This window comes from Panthera onca, chromosome B3, assembly GCF_046562875.1.
Source record: "Panthera onca isolate mPanOnc1 chromosome B3, mPanOnc1 haplotype 2, whole genome shotgun sequence".
NCBI classification, from domain to species: domain Eukaryota; kingdom Metazoa; phylum Chordata; class Mammalia; order Carnivora; family Felidae; genus Panthera; species Panthera onca.
This window is the reverse complement of record NC_138344.1, coordinates 108,015,943-108,039,789: the sequence shown is the minus strand read 5'-3', so window position 1 is coordinate 108,039,789 and position 23,847 is coordinate 108,015,943. Positions and strand designations below refer to the sequence as shown.

General features: G+C 38.3%; 1 protein-coding gene across 6 annotated transcripts in view; it reads right to left on the bottom strand.

The window, feature by feature from the left end:
- Positions 1–23,847, bottom strand: part of SYT16 (synaptotagmin 16) — a 251,067-nt gene that overhangs the window by 24,020 nt on the left and 203,200 nt on the right. For 5 of the 6 annotated variants that reach the window (XM_060619997.3, XM_060619990.3, XM_060619994.3 and 2 more), the window contains 2 exons: positions 8,793–9,005; positions 2,964–3,220 (listed from right to left, as the gene is read on the bottom strand). In XM_060619997.3, the coding sequence (XP_060475980.1) occupies positions 2,964–3,220; positions 8,793–9,005 (470 nt within the window). The remainder of the gene's footprint in view (positions 1–2,963; positions 3,221–8,792; positions 9,006–23,847) is intronic. The other variant, XM_060619996.3, reaches the window with a different exon arrangement.

The window sequence follows — 23,847 nt, the reverse complement described above, 5'->3', positions numbered from 1 at the left end:
AATCTACCTAAGAAATGTTATCTTTTAAAATGTTCACATTAACCTAACAAGGTAGGAATTTTAATATCTTCATTTTGTGGGGGGAGGAAACTTAAGGCTTAGAAAGACTAAATAACTCACTCACTGCTCCCAACATCATATGCCCTACCAAGGCTATGCAGGATTTACCAGTATTAATGCTCAAAATCCCAAACCTTAGACTGAACCATGATGACTCCCTTCTACCCCCACCCCCCAAGCCTCTCACCACAGCTATTTATATTTGTAGTAAGTGTGTGGGGTGAGGCGGGAGTAAAAGGAGAGATGGAAACACATACTACTTTGAATTTCACATCCTTTTAGGTCCCTGCTCTTCATAATAGTTAGCAGAAGTTGTCAGCAACTTCAATGCCAAGGTAAAAATATTCTAGTCAGTGACTTATCTCTCCACTTATCCATCGGGCTATCTATTCAGACAAATGCTCACTCCACCTGCAGGTCTGTGCTAAGCCCTTTGAAGGTCTCTGAAACAACTCTCCTAAGAACCCTGCATAAAACAGAGCTGTAGGCCCTAGCCAGGCTCTGGACGGGGACGATCCGAGCTGTGGCACAGGGAAACTGGGCTCTGTGGCCCCTTCCTGGGTTGATCTGAAACAAAGATTTGTGAAGGCTGGTATTTTTATAGCAATTAATTATTTCAACACACTTTACCTATCACCAGGCAACTAAAGGCTCTCCTCATGCGGGTACTGTTAATACCACTAATCCATCTGACCTTCCTGCAAGGTAAAAATCTCTTCATTTTTATCCCCATTTGGCAGATTTTAATTAACTTCTCAAGGCCAACCAGTTAATCAGTAGAAAGCAGAGATGAAAAGTGGGACACCTGCCTCCCTGTGTGCTCAAAATCACCCAGCCACCCGTCCATTGTCTTCCCTGCCAAGCCTTGGGTCTGCAGGAAAAAGTTGACGGCCTTTTCCAGCAGAGAAGAGCAGTGCTCAAAAATCCATCAGCCTAAAGGGTAGTCACACTGTATGACTGGTTTCCTTCTAAGGCAAAAGAAATGATTCCTTTAGCTCTAAGATCCTGATTTTTCTCTAAGATGGGAATACTTGTGCCACGTTGTCAAAACCCTCGTAGGTTTAAAGATTTTCTATCAAATTGAAAGCCTTTGTGTTTTAGTAAGATAGTGTTGATGTCATCTGTGTGGCCCAAAGTAAACAGACCTGCAATATGTTCCCGATGCCAGATACACAGGGGAAGACTGGGTTCTTAATACAGTTAAGAGGCAAATAAATCAATTCTTAAAAGGCAAGCTAAGCCTGCAAAGCAGGCAGTTACAGGAACTGCCTCCGAGCCGCATCTGAGGTTCTACTGTAGGAGCACCAAATTACAGTTTTTGTCTCAAAATAGATAGGAGGTTGAATGGAGCACACAGAGATGTCTGGGTATTTTTGGAGTCTGAGAACATTTAGTGCTCTCAACACCAAGTCTTCTATTACAGCTCTGTGAGTCAGGCAGATGGGAGGTTACCTGGCAATTCCAAGCCTGAGGGAGCAATTATCAAGAGGACAGAGTATCAATAGGCAGGTAAACGGTTTCTGTTTTGTTTTTGTGTGAGAATACAAAAAGAATATTTTTAAACATTCAGTGTTATTGTGTGGGATTTGATAGGACTTGTCAGCAGCAAATCAACTGGGAAGCATAAATTTTTTCCCAAAACTTATAAGGTTAATAGCTTTGGGTGTCTCTATATGTAGGACTGCCCTTGACAAGCCACAAACCATGTATCTGCGTTACTGTTTCTCATCCTCAGCCATGACACCAACATGTGGGCGCACACACACACACACACACACACACACACACACACACACCTCCTTATGCTCTCTCTATACACCCCAGTGCATCAACTATAAGACTTTGGAACATTATTTTCTGTGATTTTTTTTCCTTCTCCTTGATGAGCATCTGGTGTGTATGACAGTCCAGGTCCTTCTAAGAGCTTCCACCTGGTTATTTTCTCAAGCAGACCGATGTTAACAAAATCCATTCACTTTTCTCCTTCCTCTTGCCCCACAAATTATATGAATATTTTATATACATATATTACATATTTCATCAAAATTAATTTCAAAGTAGGCAGTAGACATTATTATTTAATATCTCCTAATGTTATAGAATCATAATAAAAGACATCTAGCTAATAAAGAATAACTATAAATGCCTATACAACAATGTTTGTAAAATCTTTATCACAGTGCCTGGCACATAGTAATTGCTCAATAAATGGTAGTGTCTGTAATAATCACCTCCAATCATACCTCTGGGTGGTTAGGAATATTCTGGAGTAAGTTCTAATTAAAAAATAAATTTAGAAGGGGCATCTTTTATAAGAGGTTTATTCCAAAAAGCAAAGTCAATGGCCAGAGGGTCATCACAAACTAATGCTATCTCCTAGATCTTGAATTCAATGCAAATCTAACAAACATACTTATACTGCAAGATATTCATCATATTTTGCATCATTTCATTTGGAGGGCCACTGTATTTTAGTTTAATTTTCAAGTAATTCTCATATTCAAATAATTATAACTCAAGATTGGGGTAAATAAAAATCGACTCCACTTAACTGAAACCATGAAGGAAATAAACCAGTCTTCTCTAAAGAACTAAAAAATCTTTTATATAAACAAGAAGCCTGATTGCTGCTGGGTCCATTCTGCCACTCTTCTTTTTTTCCCCCACTTTGATAGAAATTTATTTACGATTCTTTTATTGGTATACATAGGAGCTGTGACTTAGTCACCTGAAAAATTTTTATTTCTTATAAATAAAGGCTCTTTAGGTCTTTGTTTTTCAAGGCATTGCTTCCTTTCTGGAGAAATTTTTTTCTTAAGACATGAGCAGGAAGAGGAAAGCAAGAACTCACTAGAGAGCACCCAATACTCAAGCAAAGAAAGAATGGAAAACAAATAACTTGCCTCTGGACTCCACATGGAGCTGCTGTCAGTAGCATAGGAGTCTTCAAATCCCCGGTTATTAAAAGCTGTCTCCAATTCCAAGCTGCCTTCTGTGGACTGGCGACTAAGGCTGCGAGGCACACTGGTCTCTTGGGGAGATGCACCCTGGTGCCTGGTGTTTCCCACCTCACATGGGGACTGTGAGTGGGCAGAGATGGGATCATCTTCACCATAAGACAGAGTCTCAGAATAGTTTGGTTGGCTGGCTCCATCCAAACCTAAATGTGTAATAAGGAGACTATTTCAAATGTATTATTATTTTACACCTTTTTACCTAGAGAAATTGAGCAGTAGCAACAACACAAATCAAGATCTCAAAAACAGAGGCACTGGGTGGCTCAGTCACCAGGCTCAGTTCATGATTTCAAGGTCGTGCGATCAAGCCCCGTGTCAGGCTCAATGCTGGGTGGGGAGCCTGCTTAAGATTCTCTCTCTTTCTCTCTCTCTCTAAGTAAAAAAAAAAAATCTCAAAAACAAAACCCATCAAATAACACCTACAGAAATATAATTCTATCCACAGAGTGGATAAACTTGGTCTAGATAACCAAAAAGACCATTAGTTCATTACATGGAATATACAAAGGTTTAATACTTTCTAACAATATGAATATAAAGGATGTGTGCTTATATAAAAAAAAACACATTAGCATTTTGTCAGAACTAACGAACACAAGACTTTGGGGATGGATCTAGAAAGCGAGAACAACAATCTACTATGGAGATCATACTGTCTCCTGACTCTAGGATCCTTCTTTCTCTCTTCTACATTCACCATCTTACCCTCTCCTTGAAAGGCTTCAGTGGTTCTCTCAAGTAAAAAATTCTTTACTTGATCCATGGAACACTGGACTTGGATTCAGATGATCTGTGTTTAAAACCTAGCTCTGTGTTAAGAATTTACACAATATTTGGACTGTCCGAACTTTTGTTTTCTTATCCATAAAATGATGATAAGAGCCGTCACAGAGTCATGTGGACACATGAAATAATATCCACCTGGCAGCCACTAGGTTTTCGATAAATATTAGCCTTGCTTGTTTGTCTGACCCAAACTAGCCTCTTCCAACCCTATAAACCCCAATTTTCTATTGCCTCCCACCTTGCTGTCACCTGTGGCCTCATGGGCTCATGAAAACACAAGTTGTGTATTTCTTTTCACGATGGTCCCCCAACCCCCTCTCCTCTCATCTTTCCTTTCCATCCAAAGTCCAATAACTCCTGAATCTTCCCTGACTCCTTGGACTCAGTGTTTTCCCCTGACCTTGGTGTTATTCTGTTTTCTCTTTCAGCCCTGCATCATCTGTGCATCCCCTTCCTCTTCTTTAAAGTCTAGGTTACCCTCGGACAGTAAGGAAAAACTGGCAGAGTCTTCCAAAGCAATAGTTTTCACCCTGACTTTCCTCTCAATGACGTATTCTCTCTTTGGTCTCCAATCTCCTCCAGAAGCCACAATCCCAGGATAAGAGAAAATTAGAGACAGAGATGGGATGAGTGAGTGGGATGACAAAGTAGAGATGATAAATTCAGCTCTCATTTACACGTTGTGTGGTAGCAATCGTTTCTGCTGTTGGTCTTAAAGCCTCAGTGAGAATATAAGCTCCTTGAAGGTACTAAGCCACATACAAATATGTTCTAGTCTTTATCCACCAGTGGGTTTCACTAAACCCTCAAACAACTTTCCAGGCTAGGCAGGTAACAAATAATTGAAGCATCCAGGTGTGCAGCAATATGGAATAGTGGTGACAGTAGTTTACCAGACAGTTTATGACTCACCTGCAGTAAACATGCAAACTTAAAATTATATTATCACCCTATGCAGACTATACAAAAACATCTTTAGGTGGTCTTGGTACTCAGAGCCCAACTTCAGACTCCTGATTTGGGATTTTGCAACACCATGGCAATCCACTGAGAAGTTCCCCTATCTGCCTTGTTATTCTTAATAATTCAGTGCAGTCCCCTTGGAAACACTTTCATAGGACACCATAACATTTTTACATTCACACACTCAGTTATTTGGCAAACACACTTTAAAAAGGCCACAGAAAATGACAGAACGAGAGATACTCCATATGCAAAACCCTACAACATAAAGCAGAATTTTCTTCTAAGGCTCTAATTAGCACATCCATTCCTCATATACATGAACACTAAAATGTCCTATTAAACAGTGGGTCATCCATCAACGTGTGTAGCACCCAGCAGGATTTCAGCACAAAGTCTAACTTTGCCAAGAAATTACCCCTATAAAACTGTCTCATGACTTTAACTCCTACAGTGATAATACCTAGATCAGTAATAAGGGAATTTTCAAAAGCTACATTAAACCTTGAAAAGCTATTCATAACCGAAAAACATAAGAACCATATTAATGTAACAAACCATTTTCTTTGACAGACAAGCAAGGACTGAATTAGAAAAGCAAAGCTAGGGTACAAGTCACAAGGAGAAGGAGAAAGAAAGAGGATTCACCATCACATAAAGCCATCTTCCCATCCTGTAAGTTAAGGAAGATCATGTCACCTTAAACACATACAGGAAAGTAATTGCCTGTTGTCAGAGAAATGTGTCCTAGCTTCCTAGAAATTATAGGCCATAATTATGTCACATAAACCATATTTATTTTAGCAGAAAACTTTTTTGCACTTTTTAATCCATATCCCCCCTTGCCATGGCATAACCCTATTATCCAGTTACTTTATTTTATACTCCCAAACCCTTCCCTCCCACCACCACCCACACACATACAAATACTTTTTCTCACCATCTACGATGATGGTCAGTTTTATGTGTCAACTTGGCCAAGCTATAGGCTTCAATTAATTAATCAAACATTAATTGAGGTGATACTATGGAAGTATTTTATAGATGTGAGTAAAGCCCTTAGGCAGTTGACTTTAAGTAATGGAGATTATCCTACATAAGCCTTAAGAGGAGAACTGAGGCCTCTCTGGACACAGAGAAATTTTACCTGTGGATTTCAGAGCTCTATATTTCTCTAGCCAGCTTCAGTAATAGCATAGGCCAATTCTTTGCAATAAATCTCTTGATACATATATCACCCTGATATCACCTTAAAAAATTATTCTTATATAAACTCTAACCCCCAGGTGGGGCTTGAACTCATGACCCCGAGATCAAGAGCTGCATGCTCTGATTAAACCAGCCAGGCACCCCAATATCACCTTGAGATAGATAGATAGATAGATAGATAGATAGATATCTCAGATCTGAGGTGGATCACTTCACGTAAACCCTCTTTGACATTACTGGGGAGACAGTGTCAATCAATGTACCACACTAAGTCAGATAAGTGAGACAAGAGAGAACCTGCCAGGAACATGAAGATAGCATTTTCTTGGTTCTAATAACCTCACTATTCCATCTAGAATAAAGAACCTCACTTGAAACATGAAACCTTTACTTTCACTGGTTGAACATTTTGAACATATTTTTAAAGTGTAAGAGTTGTCTACAATTAAATTTTATCTTAGAAAATCATGTTTAAGGTAGAGTGAAAGGGACATCTGGGTGGCTCAGTCTGTTAAGCCTCCAACTTCAGCTCAGGTCATGTTCTCACGGTTTGTGGGTTCAAGCCCCGCGAGCCCCGCACTGGGCTCTGTGCTGACAGCTCAGAGCCTGGAGTGTGCTTTGGATTCTGTGTCTCCTTCTCTCTCTGCCCCTCCTCTGCTTACTCTGTCTCTCTCTCAAAAATAAATGAACATTAAAAAAATTTTTTTAAATAAAAAAGGTAGAGTAAAAAAAAGCTAAGTAGATGCAGAACAGACAAGAAACCCACAAATCTTCTCTGGGATGAATGCTTAATCTCTTCCTTATTCTTTCTTGCTGGAAAATAATTCACTGATCTAAAGATGAACAAAAAGAAGTGACACAGAAAAAAACATCATGCAATAAAAATTACATTAACATTTCCATGGCATTTGATAACCTAAAATTTAGCATGCAGTTATCCCTTCCTATGAAAATCCTGATTTTCTTCAAAATCTACAAATAATTTACTGCATTATCCAATGCGGTGTGCTTTTCCCTCCCTCCAATAGCGAAAGTAATTTTATCTTTTCTGTCACTATCTGTCAAAAATTTCAGAATCCCCAGTTATAATTGAGGTTATTGCTAATTCCAGAAAGGGTAAGTTTGGAATGGTTGTCAGAACTCTCAGAAAAGGAGCCGTTTGTATAAATCAGAAACTAGACATTTGGGCTTCTGGGAAATGGGGCCATTAGCTTTTGAATGCAACACGCTGCTCCCAGGGAATCAACTGCTATTAACTTACATTAGCTAACATTTGCCCTCCTGGTGGAAGAGGGGAAGGCTGTGATGTAACACCAGCAAAAGAGAAAACAAGAGGGGGAGTAACGAAATGACGGAGGGCAGTAGCTACCGCTACCATGCTTTGGTTACATCACGCATTTATTTTTTCTCTTACCTTGGGCTAAAAGGAATAGCAATAAAATATGTTATGTGGCTCATATCAGTAAGTAAAATTACATGGTGGATAGCACATTGTTATATTTCTGCTGAAGAATAAGGTTTGTTCTGTATATTCTTTGTTGCTGTTCTTTTTTTGGCCAGCCTTATCCACCTTGTCAAGTCAGAAATTTCTTCTCTGTTACCTTCTCTCAATCCCAGGCTCTCGTTTTTCTCTTTCTATTGCTAAGTGTGGAAAAATATGGAAGACCTGCAACTATGCCTCCATTGGTTTGACTAATCACATGTCCAAAGGAAAGAAGGAAAAGATTAGAGAACTCAGGTCATTTAGACTGGGTCACTAAAGTGGACAATGTTCTTTTTCTCTAGCTTTTTACCAACTACAATTCATAGACCTTTCCCTGTTTCAATAGCCTATGCCTATTCAGGGCTCCAGGCATAAAGGACTCAGAGAGATCCCTGACCTTCACTAGAAAAGCACTAAGAAATAATGCACCGTTCTTTCTCCAGGTTATTTTGTGTACGTGGGGGGATAGGAGGAGGACTCTTAACAAGGTCTACCTACTATAACAATTCACAGGCTGTGCTGATCTACTTCAGAGTATTATTCCCTCCCCTTTGTGGAAGGTACTTAGTCTGAAGACATCAGAGAATGGCAGAACACTTTGCTCTTGCCCAGCAAGCAATTCTCATGTGGCAGAGGATGGAAACAGAGGGGTAGGATGGGGGGTGGGGGGGAGGGTAGAAACTACAGAAAATGAGGACAAATGTACAAGGTATGTGTTATCTGAAAAAGGCTATTTGATATTATTGTAAAACATATATTTATTTGAATGATAAAACACACATATTGTTTTAAGAACATCAACTGTTAAAAGAAAGTTTCCAAAAATTTTTGAGGTCATATACATATATGGAAAATAGACTCTAGGATTCCAAATGAGAGAAAAATGACAGAATCTCAATGTCAGCAAACAGGTATGTGAAATATTTGTATTTATCAGAAGAGAACAAGATTTTATAAAGCTTCATAAATACCATTCTAATTCTAGCCATCAGTGTTCAAAATATACAAAATGATAACCTAAAAGGAAGGAAGGGGTCCCACAAATCAGGGGTAAGGATTTTGGCACTTCTTATTCATTCCTCCCAGTTCCCTGCATGACAGCCCCTCTGTGAGGTTGGTAAGACCCCCTCTACTCTGTTTCAGCCTCTGGGTCTCGCCCCCTTTTCTTTTCCTCTCTGGAGACTCAGATACAAGTGTAGTAATCAAGTGACTCAAAGCTGTTCTTACGATTGTCCATCCCTGCTCTAGATAAAGGGAGGGTTTCATGCAAATACCTTCACAGGCAGACACTTCTGTGTTATCCTCTTCATGGGTAGAGAGCAGGTGGCTGAATTTTGATTTCTGCTTCAATCCCACCTGTGTGCCTTTCTTAGATGCTTCTGAACGAAAACTCTGGGACCGGGACATGGAAATCTCAAATTGTTTGATCACCTCCCCGTCACTGTCAGAAGATGTGCATGGCTCTTCATCATCTCCAAAGCTGTTAACTGGGAGCAAACAAGAGCCATGAGTTTCATGGGGGGCCCACAATAATACAGAGATACATAATTTGGAGAAACAGAAGAACATGGATGAGGAGTCTGGATAAAGCAAGCCCAAACCAGGCAGAAAGATTTTAGAGCATTTATTGAAACACAAATTTGAGCCCAAAGGAATAAAACAGGAAAAGAAAGCCTACGAGGGCAAGTAGAAATATATGACTAGAACCTGGGAGGAAACATTGGGACGCCCCTAATTGACATAATAAGACCTCTTGTTGAGCAGGGAGGCCCTGCTGATTTCTTGTGTTGCTGACGTGCTTATAACTGGGAACAGGACATTTGACTTACATTCATTCTAGTCAATGATGACAGAAAATATGCTCTTAGCCTCATTTCTATTATTAAAACACAAAGAGCCAAGCCCCACTCCAGAACAGACCTACTTGCAACTGAGATCTTCCAAAAGTATCCTAGTTTTGAAGACACACCCATAGTAGTATATGTAATTTAAATGAAACAAAACAAAACTAGCTTATATTATTGTGTTCCAATGCCTTTCTCAGCACCAACGACCCAACTCAAATACCCTTTGAATTATTTATACCACTTTGTCCATATCGGCCCACTGGTCCTTTCAGCTTCTACAATAAGCGAAGATAGTTCTTCCCTTTGAGTTCTTTGCCTTTGATGTTCCTTCTACCTGGAACTCTCCTGCCCTGGTATTTACCTGGCTGGTTCCTCTCCTCTCACCACTGAGGTGTCAGCTCCACTAAACCCTTCCCCATTGCCCCACGTTAAGCAATTCTCTTTATTTCTCTCTTCTCCCCCATGACTTTCATGAAAATAAAGACATCACCTGTTTTGTTACCTGATGTCTCTTCATTATGTAAAACAATGTCTGTTGCATAGTAAGTACTTAACAAACACTTGTTAAATATTGAATAAACTGATGAAGATGTAATGCTTTCTCCAAGCCTGAGCACCTCTCCCCCTCCCCCCGCCCACACTCACCCAGGGTTCCCTGTGCCTGGACTAGTTTCCTCTAGCCCTCTAGACTAGTCAAGAATCTAGCTCATCATCAGGACTTGCCATAGACATCACTTCTTCCAGAAAGCCCTTCACTGATCCCTTATAAGGTTCACGGCTTCTTCCATGAGCTCAGTCCTGCCCTATCAGTGCTCCCTCCGGCTTTGTGACAGATTTACCTATTTAATTTCCAACCATTCCACCTAGCCTGCACACATCAGGAGAGTAAGGGGCACAGCAGACCACCCACCTATGTATCCCTCAAGACCCTATCTCTATGCCAGGCACATGGGAGGCTACTCTGTAAATATTTGCTGAAAGTAAATTGGAAACAATAAATAACAGGAATTATTTCTTAGAGATTTGCTCCTCCAATCCAAAAGTCATATAGTAATTCTGGGGAAGGGTATGGTTGTTAATTCACAGATGGGTCCTGAATATTCCATCTGATTCAGAAGCTAAGAAGAAATTATAAAGCCATTTTGTAAGTGAGAGAAAATACTTTAAGTACCAGCCTGATCAAAACATTTATTCTCTTATTTAAGAATTGATATTTCTGAGTTTGTTAAGAAGATATGTAGTAATAACAAACACTTATTTGTTTGTTTTTTATGTGCCAGGAACTGTCCTAAGTGCTTACACATATTAGCTCACAGAATATACATGAAACACCATTATTGTTCTCTTTTTCCAAGTGAGAAAACTGAGATAGAGATGTCTACAACGGCTGACAATAATACTTCCAATAAGGGGTAGAATGGAGATTTGAATCAAGGTAGCCTGTCTCTAAAGGCTACATTTCTAATCATTATGCTGAAGAACCAGAGAGAGAGAGAGTGGAAAGAACTCTCTATGCTCACATCAACTAGCTCAATCCCTGTGGTCAAATCCTTTAAACACTCTGGATCATTTCTGATGTCTGGGTCATTTCCCAGATCTTCTCTAGATCTATGTTTTCTGCCTCCAAACTTCCTACCCAACAAACATGTATACTGGATGTTTTGCTTTTTATGGAGCAGCTGGCCCAAGAATACAAGAGCACATCGCTGTCAGTTCACTCAATTTTGTTGGCCGTGACCAGCACATGGTAAGACCTGAAAAGCTAAGTATCAAAACATACTGAATATGCCAATACTAAAAAAACATCTCAACAGAAAATGATCATAAGGGGCAGTCTTCCCATGTCTCAAATGCTGGGAAAAGCACCTGTTGTGGGATAGACCATCACATATGGGAGAGACCCAGAGACCAGTGGAGCAAAATTGAATTCCCTTCACCTTTAGAACATAGGACCATCTAAGCATCTGAGAAAAAGTTAGGAGGATATGTGCATGGGAGGGGTGGTTGGAATAAGTGTACATGGGAGCTCTTTCCAAGTGTGAGATTCCATTCCATCTGTATCACTACATCATTTTTTAAGATAAAAAGAGAGAGGGAGGCAAACTATAAGAGACTCAAATACAGAGAACAAACTGAGGGTTGCTGTAGGGGAGGGTAATGGGCACTAAGGAGGGCACTTGTTGGGATGAGCACTGGGTGTTATATATAAGTAATAAATGACTAAATTCTTCACATTTAAAGAAAAATTTTTAAATTTAAAATAAAATAAAAATAAATAAAATGTAAATAATCATAGTCATCAATTTCAAATTGAGTTAGTCCATGGATATTTCTTCATCTATAAAATCAATAATTAGAATTATTAATATTTTTTGGACTTCATTAATTTACCATTATTAACCATAATTCATCCTTGATTTTTTTTCTCCAGTGATTCATCAATCATCCACAGAGAAAAGATTTCCAATTCATTCAACTTACAGTATATACCAGGCATCTTCTTGACTTTGCGTATATTATCCCACTTAACCACCATAGCAACACCAGAAAGTAGGGATGATTCTTATTCCCATCATAGAGATGGAAAACAGAGGCACAAAGCAGTTAAGTAACTTGCCCTGGGCAACAAAGTAAGCAAAATAACACAGTGGGACTTGAACATAGAACTTATGTTTTTAGCCAATGCGGATATCAGCAGATGTTATTGTGTGAGAATACTTGCGCCCTATCTAGTTGTCAGAGTTGGGCCAGGGTGCCCGGCTGCCTCCGCCCGGGAAGTTGCTTCCTTTGAAAGGAGAGAAGAGCAGTGAGTCCACATGGGAGTGAATACATACAGGAAGGCTGCAGTATAAGTGGCCTATGGATCCTTGGGGGATTATAAATAAACCTGCACATACTATTCTAAGTCTTACACCCCAAGGATCTCAGGGAATTCTCCACCTAATAACAAAACCTGCCATCCATCCTAAAAACCACTGAGTAGCAACAGAAGTCCCTTGTGGTGCTATAACAATAATAAAAGCAATCCCATATAGAGCATGTATCATGTGCAGGCACTGTTCTAGAACTTTACATATTTTCATTTATTTACTCCTTACGATAACCCAAAGAATAAGTACTTTATTATTCCCATTCTCTGGATGGGAAAACTGAGGCAAAGTGAGGTTAGTAATTTGCCATAGTCATAACAGTTAGTAAATAGTGGAACCAAGATCGAAACCCAGGCTGTATTGCTCCAAAGTCAATGTTAATGGACATAATGCTCCCTCTACCATCAGCTGCCTCAAGGGAAAAAAAAAACTTTTTAAATTCCTGGTCAAAATTGATACAACTGTATTTTATCACTAAGAACACAAAATTACACAGGCTGAGTTAGAAAGAATTTTCACGAACATTGTTTTTAAAGATCCCTGCTACTCGCCTTGTAATGATTCTATGTCAACAACTAAATAGCTGATCTGGATTTCATTCAACTTAAATTTTTAAAATTGCAAAGTCTCATCTAAGTTGTGTTGCTTATTTTAGAGATAATATAGTACTCTCTGAAACACTGTATAAACATAAACTTTAAACCCCTTTCAAGCTAAGTACCTGTGAAACAGCACAATGGGCATTTGTATTAAAATCTTCACCTCTTCATCCAACTAGCTTGCTAAAATAATAGGAAAACATTGCACAATTACCATGGATGTGGATACATCTTGAAGTTGAGATTGTTCATTTTACTCAATCACAGAATTCAGACAGACCATAGATAGCACCCAAATATCCACCACCAAAGAGAAGTTAGACTCTTCTGCAACCTTGCTGATGCATGGCCACCTGGCTTCACCCCTTTGTTCATACATTATCAAGGTGCTACTGTGGGCTTCTTGCACTGACAGCAAGTTCATGACTTGGACAGGTACAGAGAGCTAGCTGATGACCCATCAATATTGAATCCCTACCACAATGGAGTCAGAATGTCCCTCACTCTAATTCGTAATGATTTTTTTCTTGTTTAAGTAAGAAGGGGCAGAGCCAATGCCATCTGTATCTTCCACTTTAGAGTAAAGAAGGGGGGCTGGGGCAGGGCCACAGAAACTGCTGTCAGGTATAACAAAGCAAATTCTTATTCTTTTTGAACTTCAGTGTCCTTATTGAGATTCCTCACTTCTTACAATTGTTGAGAGAACTAAATGAGATTAGCCATGTAAAGACACTTAGCATATGCCTGGTATTTGATATGCTCAAACCGGTTCATTATTATTATTATTATTATTATTATTATTATTATTATTATCATCATCCCCCATCATGGCAGTACCCTAGGTGGAAACCCTTTCAGGAAGCCTTACATTTACATACAAAGGAAAGAATGTGCCTGTTCTTGCAGGGTCTAACTTGGAAACTCATCATCAGGGTTTTGTAAGGGAAAGGTGGAAGAAACAAGGGCTAGGGGAGGAAAAGATTAAGCTGATAATAGGAGTTGTGTCACTTTCCTTCCTCACTATCCTTTTCCCCAAGTTTGGAGGTGGAGCACTCTATGAGTTGGCAATGCTGTCTGGATGTGGGCAGTGCTCAACACCTGCTCATTTTCTTGTTTCTTTTAAGGCAACAAAACTACCAACTGGTGATACAAAGGGAGGATTTCTTAAGCCTGTCTGCTGCTATTTTACAGATGGAGTTAGAATTTATAAATGATCAGTGTAGCTCCAAGCTTATTAATTCCTTCCCACCCACACAAGAGCAATTAGGTGGAGGGAAGTACGGCTCACATCTTCTAGATGGGAAGTGGAGACAGGTGGGGGTGGGTTGCACTCAGTAGTGCAGTACCTGGGTGTTACTTTTAGCTACAATTGCAGGAAATCCCTTACATACTAGATTTCTCAAATACCCACAATGAATGCCTGCCCATGGTGGCTGGATAAGATTGGAAGTAAGAATAAGAAGTTGGTTAAAGTGAAAAAGCAGAAAGGAGGTTAAATGAGACAACTGCCCATTTCAGATCCTAAGAAAGGGGCCACATTTCTGGAAGCACAATCCAGCCATTATTGGATTCAGGCAGGAGAGAAAAAGATTTTTTATAAATCATCCAGCCTTAACTATTATCAGACTATGTTCTGTGGAAGTCTAGGGTTCCACAAAGGAGCTTCAATGCCACTATCAACGTGGAGATATGGGTGGTTGTACTGAGCAGGTTGAACTATGCACCCTCTACAGTCAAGGATATTTTGCCCTAATATGGTTTACATTTTTGTGAGATTTTGTTGAGAAAAAAAAATAGAAGTCCCAACACTTTTTAAAAGTTTGAAAAACATTGATATAACCCAACTCCCTCATTCTACAGAACAGAAACTGAGTCTGGGATTACTTAAGGGACTCATCAAAGTCAAATAGCTGGTTAGTGGCAGAGGAAGAATTAGCATTGGGTTCTCCTGTGCACACTTGTTTTGTTATCCTGTACCTTTGCGAGATATTTTGACAACTCTATTTCCTACAAAGAGATGCCACTTGTAACAGATATGAGTGAGTCAAAAATAAAAGATTAAAGTTAGTAACATACAGATCACTATACTAGGGAAAAGTTACAATATCAAAGATTCCAGTTCGTTAAAAAAATTTTTTTTAATGTTTATTTATTTTTGAGAGAGAGAGACAGAATACGAGTGGGGGAGTGGCAGAGAGAGAGAGACACAGAATCCAAAGCAGGCTCCAGGCTCTGAGCTGTCAGCACAGAGCCTGACGTGGAGCTCGAACTCATGAGCGGCGAGATCATGACCTAGGCCAAAGTCAGAGGCTTAACCAACTGAGCCACCCAGGCACCCCTCAAAGATTCCAGTTCTGATAACAGCAGAATAAGTGATTTGAACTCACCTACGAATAACAGTTATAAATTCATGAAAAAAAAATTTAAACAAACTATTTGAAGACATAGAGAGTGAGCAAGAGCAGGGACGATCTGGAGAGGATCCAATCTTTGAAAGAAGGAAATTTTACTGGATGAGATACATGGTTACATTGCTTTTCTGTTAAAAGTACCACCAAGTCCATGAAGCACAGGGCATCTAGGACTCAGAAGAAATCAGAAGCCTTATTGACTTAAAATGTTGGAGGACAGAATTCAAAGAAATATAGGGGAAAACTCCAGAAAGGAAGGAACCACGGAGAGAGAACTCCAAAATCTGCATGTGAACTTAGCTCAAACAATTGACTGAAACCTGAAATATGATTGCATAGGGAAGAATCCAAGGAACCCCCTAAAAGTCACAGCTAGAGGGCTAAAAATCTACACAGGCATTTTGGCTGCAGACTATTTCAGAGGAGACTGAATTAGGAGTTTGAATCTGGCCAAGTTAGAGAGGCTTAGTACACACCTTAGGTATTCCATTAAAACTCTAGAAGGAGCAACCTTTGAGCTAAGACTAAATGTAAAACTGAAACAAACTTAGCAGAACAAAGTATGAAGCCAATACTCCATCAGATCAAAGGAATCAACAATTAATTGTGGGCTGAAACAAAAAGGAACTTATTTCTCTTCCCCACCAGGCTGTTCTCATCCAAGATAGAGAGGAGGCACCATGAAAGCATCATGGGTGGGGTGATTAGCTCAGACTATGGGGATTACACAAAGGCTGCACTATAATAGATAGTATTCTAAACAGACCTGTGTCCGTACTCATTGGACCCTGATTTCTCATTATCTGACTCTCTCAACTGCAAGTGTTTCCTGAACACTTGACTTTGACAATCACTTTGAAGTTCATGACTACAACAGGGCTCATCCGGACAAGAGCAAGTGCTAAACTGTTAATCTCCCTGACTCTTTAGCTCTGCTCTCTAATCTGTATGCTTCCAACAAGGGAATTTCTTGATAGGACCCAAGTGTTGTGTTGTTTTCTTGCTACAGTGGCATTTACATACAAATTAATGGTCAGGACTATAATTTACTCTGCTGAGAACTGCGGTGACCTGGTAATTAAATTTCTGCACATGCAGAGAAAACATAAAACCAGAATGGCTGCTCTTGCTTTCTTTTCTCCAACCCCCAAGAGCTCTCTATCACTCCAATGAATCCTTACATGCAAATGTGAACCTACATTACAATTTACAAATGTTCTGATTAGGAAGACAAAAAAAAAATTCCATTGCCATGGATACTAAGGGCCTGGGATGGATAACCAAGGCTGAGAGAGATAATGGACAGATCTTGAGATGTGCAGGTGTTGTGAGTTTTTGAAATTCTAGCCATTCATTCCACTCACTCTTCTTCTTATCCCATGCTGCAAATCATTCTCAAGGCAGTTTCCAAAGTTATTGTTTTATCTTGCAACAGAGCCCAGTCAGGCTACTGGGATAATATCTATAAGGCAGTTTCAAACTCTCCCCAGCACTGAATCTACGGTAAATATATCCAAATATATCATGATAACTGAAAAGGCATGGACTGAAAATGCTCACTTGGCTAAGAGCTTTTTTAGAAGAAAACTAAAAGCCATATTCCAAGAAAAGTCACATAATTCATACCTCATATATTCAGTGGTGGTATGCATATATTGGAATAGCAGCCCTCAATGATGCCACTGATAAAATCAGATAATGAATAACTTTTCTCCATTTGCAGAACAGTTGATGGAAAATTTTCTAAATGTTTGACTTTTCCCATAAAGGTTCTGTCCCTTGGGTTCCTGTTATCACACATGGGCTGACAAGCACAAGCAAGTAAAAAAAAAAAAAAAAAAAAAAAAAAAAAGTGGAAATAGTTAATCATGCTTCTTTCCTCAGCTTGTTTTGTCATGGATGTGCATGCTCCTGCCTGTGATTGTTACATGGCTTATATCATCTAGTCATAGTTCCATTGGCAAAATAATTCCTGCTTTGTGATGAAAATAAATACATTAAAATTTCATGGGGTGCCACAAAAATCACATCCATCTTTGGCATTGAACCACCTGAACAAAGCTGGCACCACTGAATTAGAAATGTTGCCCTGGGTATAATAATGTCCCTTGTTCCATCCATATTCTGAACTGTCACGTAGAGCTTACCTTCTGATATTTATCTTACTTACATTTTCTAAGTGGGTTTATGTAGCTGTAGTTCCTCTAACATGTTTCAAGGAATTTGGGGTCTTAATTCATTGTTCTCTACTGTATCCCCTTAGTGTCTAACATACTGCTAGGAATAAAAGGTCCTTCAAAAATGAATAAACAAATGAATTTTAAATTAATACAATAGTGTATTGGGCAGGTTATCTAGAGAAGCACAGCCAATAGGGGAGATATGTGTATTTATACTTATATTTATTTATATATGTATTTATATTTATTTGTATTTTTATTATAAGGAATTGGCTCATATAATTATGGGGCTGACAATTTCCAAGATCTACAAGTGGCAAGCTGGAGACCCAGGAGAACCAGGGGTCTAGTTCCAGGCTGACTGAAGGCCTAAGAATAAGGAAAGCCAATGGTGTACGTTCTAGTCCAAGACCAGAAGAAGACCAATGTTTTTGTTCAAGCAGACAGGCAGACAAAGTTCTCTCTTACTCAGCTTTTCTCTTCTATTGAGGTCTTCAATTGATTGGATGAGGCCCACCCACATTAGAGAGGGCAATTTGCTTTACTCAGTCTACCATTTCAAATGTTAATCTCATTCATAAACATCCTCCCAGATACACCCAGAATAATATTTGATCAACTATTTTGGCACCTCATGGCACAATCATATGACACACAAAATTAACCATCACAAATATCAGATAAAAGCCAAATGCAAAGCAGGAAGAATGCCAAAAAGAAGCAGGTCATGTACAGGTTTTTATCCCAGCACTGACACTTCCCAGTTGGGTGATCTTGCATGAACCTTAGTTTATTCACCTTTAAAAATCAGACCAACTTTCTGTTCTGGCTATATGGAAGCCTGAGGACATATAGAACCCCCTTCTGCCACAAACTCATAGAAGCACTGATAAAATTAGAAAGACACCTGGTATTAACCCAGAGGAGTAACCAACTTGTTTGGCTGATATCTAGGATATCAACGGCTTTGGGTTCATGCAAGGGTAGAATAAGGATGCTAGCATAAAACTACTACTCTTTAATAAAGGCTGCTCTTTCTATGAAAAGGGGACTAGTAAATTTCATCTAACAGTTTGGACTTAGAGAAGTAGCAAGGAAGCTTACTATCTATTGGGGCTATGAATGAGAAAAAAATTACCCTATGACAAATAAAAACATCAAGTCTTTACCTCTCTCAGAGATATAGTATCAGTGAAGCACAGATATCTGAAGGTAAGAAATTAATAAGGGAAATGGGTAAGCATTTATGAAATCCAGGAGACCCAGTAGAAGCAAATGCAAAATTGCTCTATAGGAATATTTCCATAACCCAACATACACAGGATTACACCCCTCACCAAGCAAAAACACACCCCTTCTAAAGATGAGTTAACACCACAAACACACAGAATATAATACACAAGAGGAATTAAACTAGCTTGAGGTGAAATGGAAAACAATCTAAGAACACACAGTAATTTAAATCCTATGTGGAAGATTGACAAAAATTAGCCATGTATTAGGCCACAGAAGAAGGTTCAAAAACATTATATCACATTCTAATTTCAATATGGTTAGATATAAAATACTTTTTAAAAATTATAAAAATGCTTTTGGAAACCAGAATCCACATTTTTAAATAATTGATGGGTCAAAGAAGAAACCTAATTGGAATAATAAAATATTTATAGCTGAAAAATAATGAACACATCATATATCATATACTTGTGGGATATATTTAAAGTGGTACTTGAAAGAAATTTATGGATTCATTTAAGGTATATATTAGAAATCAAGAAAAAGACTGAAAAATTAATATGATAAATGGTCAATTTAAGATGTTATTGACCAACAGTTTAAACCAAACCAAAATGCATGGAAGAAATAGAGAAGATAAAAAACAGATATTAATATAAATGTTAATATAAAGAAAACATTTAAAACTAGACAAGATGAAAATGGTCTCTTAAAGATAAGCCATGGCAAGACAGAGACAAATAATACATTTACATATATAACGGACACTTAAAAATCTGAAAAGAACAAAAACCAGTCTAAACAATTTAAAAAAGAACAAATAGATAAAACATAGACCAGTAACTACTAAAGAAATAATAGAAAAAATTCAAAAAGTGACACATCTATCCAGACAGCTTTATATGACTTTTTCCAACTTTCAGTGACCAGGTAATTGTTCTTTTATATAAGCCATTCTAGAAGGAAAAACTTCTTGTATCATTTTTTAAGGATAGCATAAACTCAAGTAAGGTAATTTACATAGTAGATCAATCTCTTATGATGCTACTTGCAAATATTGTAAACTAAGCAGCAAATAAAATTTGTGATATATCAAAAACAAACACATTGAGAATAAGAATTTATAACAGACATGCAATGAAGTTTAAGTATCAGGAAAATCTCTTAAATGTAATTAACCACATTAATAGATTAAAGATGAAAAACATAATCATCTCACCAGATGTGGAAAATTATTAAAGAGGTTTCAACATCATTCATGACAATGATTCTCAGTAACTAGGAATAGAAGAAAATTTTCTCTACTTGAAAAAGAAAATATACCATGCATCACACTCAAAAGTAAATTTTAACGTTCCTTAGAGACAATAAAAGACAAGAACACTTGCTGTTACCACTTCCTTGCAATTCTGTATTGGAGATCTCAAAAGCACCATAATACAAAAAATAAATGAAGGGGGTATATTGTAATGCAAGAAATGAAATGCCAAGAGATTGAAATTTCCAGGTTAAAAAAAAATCCATGAGAAGCCCAGGTCAACCTTTAAATTGTTAAGGGTTCATCAAGGGGACGTCTGCCTCCAATCAAGATGAAATAACAGGTACCAAATTTAGCCTCACTTGTGAAGCAATTAAAAACCTGGACATAGACAATGTTTCTGAAAATATTGAACATTATGCAACCCCAAACAGGGATTCCTGAGAGATGGGAAATAAGCAAGTGAGTTCTATGCTTACCCAAACTAACTGCCTGGAGAAAGTTTTGAGGCAAAGCTAATGGTCTCCCTGATTTGAGGAGATGGATCTAGGGGCCAAGGCTGTCAGGACTCGCCCAAACAGTCTGGAAGAACAGAGCCACAAAAAGAACTCACAGACCTGCTGTATTTGAAGTCTTCAGATGAATGTTGATAAGGGCATGTGAGGAAAAATACTGTAGCCATGGAAAAAGCTAATGGAAATGATTGGAGGTAACAGTACCCGGAGCTCACACAGAACCAGGAACAGTGAGTGCCTGGTTCAACTAGCAAGCATAGAAATCCTCATTAGTGGAGCATTTGGTAAACTACTCAGAAGGGTTTTGCCTCATAGGAAAGAGCAATTAGCCCTAGATAAAACATTACTTCAGCCCTACCTAACAAAGTTTAAAACCAAGACCTGAAAGGATCAAACAGTTTCCAAGTAACCTATCCACATCCCAGAACCAAGCTCAAGGAACAGTTATACATCCAGCATGCAGCATGGTAAAATTTACAATGTATGCTATCCAATCAAAAATGTCTACGCATGCAGAGAAGCAGAAAAATATCATGAATGATGAGGGGAAATTTCAATCAATTGAAATGGTGTAAGAAATCGTACAGACAACAGAATTTGTAGGCAAGGACGCTAAAACGGTAAATATCACTGTATTGCATACATTCAAGAAACTACAAGAAAGATTGAACATAATAGAAATATGAAATATTCAAACAAAACTTAGAGAAGAAAACTACACTAAGATGAAAACATACACTGATTGGAATTAATGGCAGATTGTGCACTACAGAAAAAAAAAAAAAGACTAGTGGCTTGAAAACAGCAATAGAAACCTATCCAAAATGAAACAGAGAAATATAATCACTGCAAAAACATGAACAGAGGATCAGAGAGCAGTGGGACACCTTCAGGCAGCATAAAATACATGTTATTGGAGACTGTGAAGGAAGGAGAGGAGCAGAAAAAAAATCTGAAAGAAGCATGAACAACGTTTTCCATATCTGATGAAAAAGATAAACCCACCAATTCAAGAAGGTCAACACATCCTAAGACCGAAAAGTATGGTGAAAACCACATCAAGGTACACCATCATAATCAAATAGCTGAAAACCAGTGACAGATCATCAGGAACAAAACAACAGAGGGAACCCTAATGTAAACTATGGACTATAGTTACTAGCAATGTATCAATATTGTTTTGTCAGTTGTAACAAATGTACCACACCAACTCAATCCAAGATGTTAATAATAGGAAAAGCAGGGCAGGAGGACAGAGAGTACATGGAAGCTCTCCCTATTTTCTGCCCAATTTTTCTATCAACCTAAAACCGTTCTAAAAATAGTCTATTAATTTTAAGTAGTCAAAGGGGGAAAAAAAGACACTTGAACAGAGGAGTATAGATAAGGACAGTAGGGTTCTCACTGTGAAATCTCACAGTGAAGAAATAGTTTTAAAGGGTTGAAAGAAAAACACTGACAGAATTCTATACCCAGAGAAGATATCTTTCAAGAACAAAGGGAAAATAAAGACTTTTCAGAAAGAATTCATCACAACAAAACAAGAATGTTAAAAGAAGTCCTTCAAACAGAAAAGGGATATAAATGTGCATCTATACAACAAAATGAAAAGCCGAGCACCCGCTATGTGGGGAAATACATAAAAACTTGGGTTCTTAGTATTAAAATTTCTTTTAAAAAGAAGTAACACACTTTTATATGTGTTATACTATACAGGTGTTTTGACCTTCTAGAATATTTCCCCTCTGTTTTGGTAATGACATCTTTACCAAAGATTTTCTTTTGAGGAAAACCACCTCTCCAAATTTCAATCCACGAGGTTGGAGTGAGGATGACCCCATATTCCTTCATTTTAGCATAGGCAAACAACTTGAATTTGGTCAATGGCAGCTGGCCCCGGGACTTTGCTGGAAATATTGAAAAGGAGCACTCCTACTCCTCCAGCTGGGGTTGATAATCTAATAGGATGTAAGCCTGTATCCACCTCAGAAAGAAGCTAATGCAGAAAAAAGCAGAACCAAAAGTTGTACATTCCTAATACCCATTGTCAACAGGAGCCAATCATTCCTGTATACAGAATAATTCACTAGCCTTTTCATATGAGCCAATAAACTATTGTGTGCACATGCATGTGTGTGTTTAAGCCCCTTTTGAATTTTCTGTTACTTGCACTCAGAAGAATTGTGCCTAATACATTAGTAAAGTGTAAAGACTATTATAGGTGACAGTGAAGAGATCTCCATTTTGGATCTGCCTCTTTCAACGCAAAATTATAAAATCTTGGCCAAGGAACTTTATCTCTCTCTTCTCTGAATTCCTACAATAAATGCTATCTGCATAATTCATTAAGCAAATAAGTATGTACTGCTTCATGATAGGTTTTCTCTCTTGGCTAGCTATTTAAGATCTTATTAATATTTTATTTATTTAGTCTTGCTTCCCCAACCAGATTATATGTCCTTGACTCCTCACACATAGCTGATGCTGCTCCCCTGAACCCAAATACACACAGAGCACACCTAAGATGAGTCAGCTGATCTTTTAGGGCTCTCTCAGTTTAAAACAAACTTTTGATTCTATAAGAATCCCGTGGCCCCGAATATCGTGACTGTTCTCTGATTCTACAGCATTTTACTCACATTGACAAAGCTGTCTCATGGCTTATCCCCGAAAAACCATGAGTTACTGGAAGCAGAGTCCACTCTAGGACTTTATAGCCCCCAAAATGGAGCATAGGGGCCTTGACACCATCCACATAATGAAAGAATTGTTTGAATTGAACTGAAATCTATTCAAATTTCCCTTTACATCCAGATGTATTCTCTTTCACCGAAGAAGAAAAGAAGTGAAGAGCAGAGAATTAGAAACGAAAGACCCAAGTTTTAGGTTCTGCCACTTGTTAGCTGTGATTTACCACTTGTTACTCAACTTCTCTGAGCTTCTGTTTTTTCCATACATATGGAAACAATGATTCTTTACTTTTTAAGGTTACTGTGAGCAGCAAAAGCAATAATTTATAGGCAAATAAGGACTCCAAACAACACTTATTAAACATTATAATGCACTCATTACATTACATATAATACCCCACTGAAAACATAATACCATAACATAATAGGTAGCTATGGTATCGTCACTGGACAGATAAAATTACTAATGTCCCCAACTGTTAAGTAATGTATAGACTCTGACTCCCAAGTCCATATTCCCTCCATCACATTATTTTACTTGGTAAATCCAAAAGTTATATGCAAATAACAGGTGTTCCATTCCCCAGGTGTCAGAAAACTATGAAATACAATAGTCTGTGCCTCAAAACCAAAATGACAAAGAACAAAAGAAAATCAAAGTGGGACCCAGAGTCCCTGCTTATGCATAGTAGGTAGGATTGGCAAAATCATGGAGCATGTGCC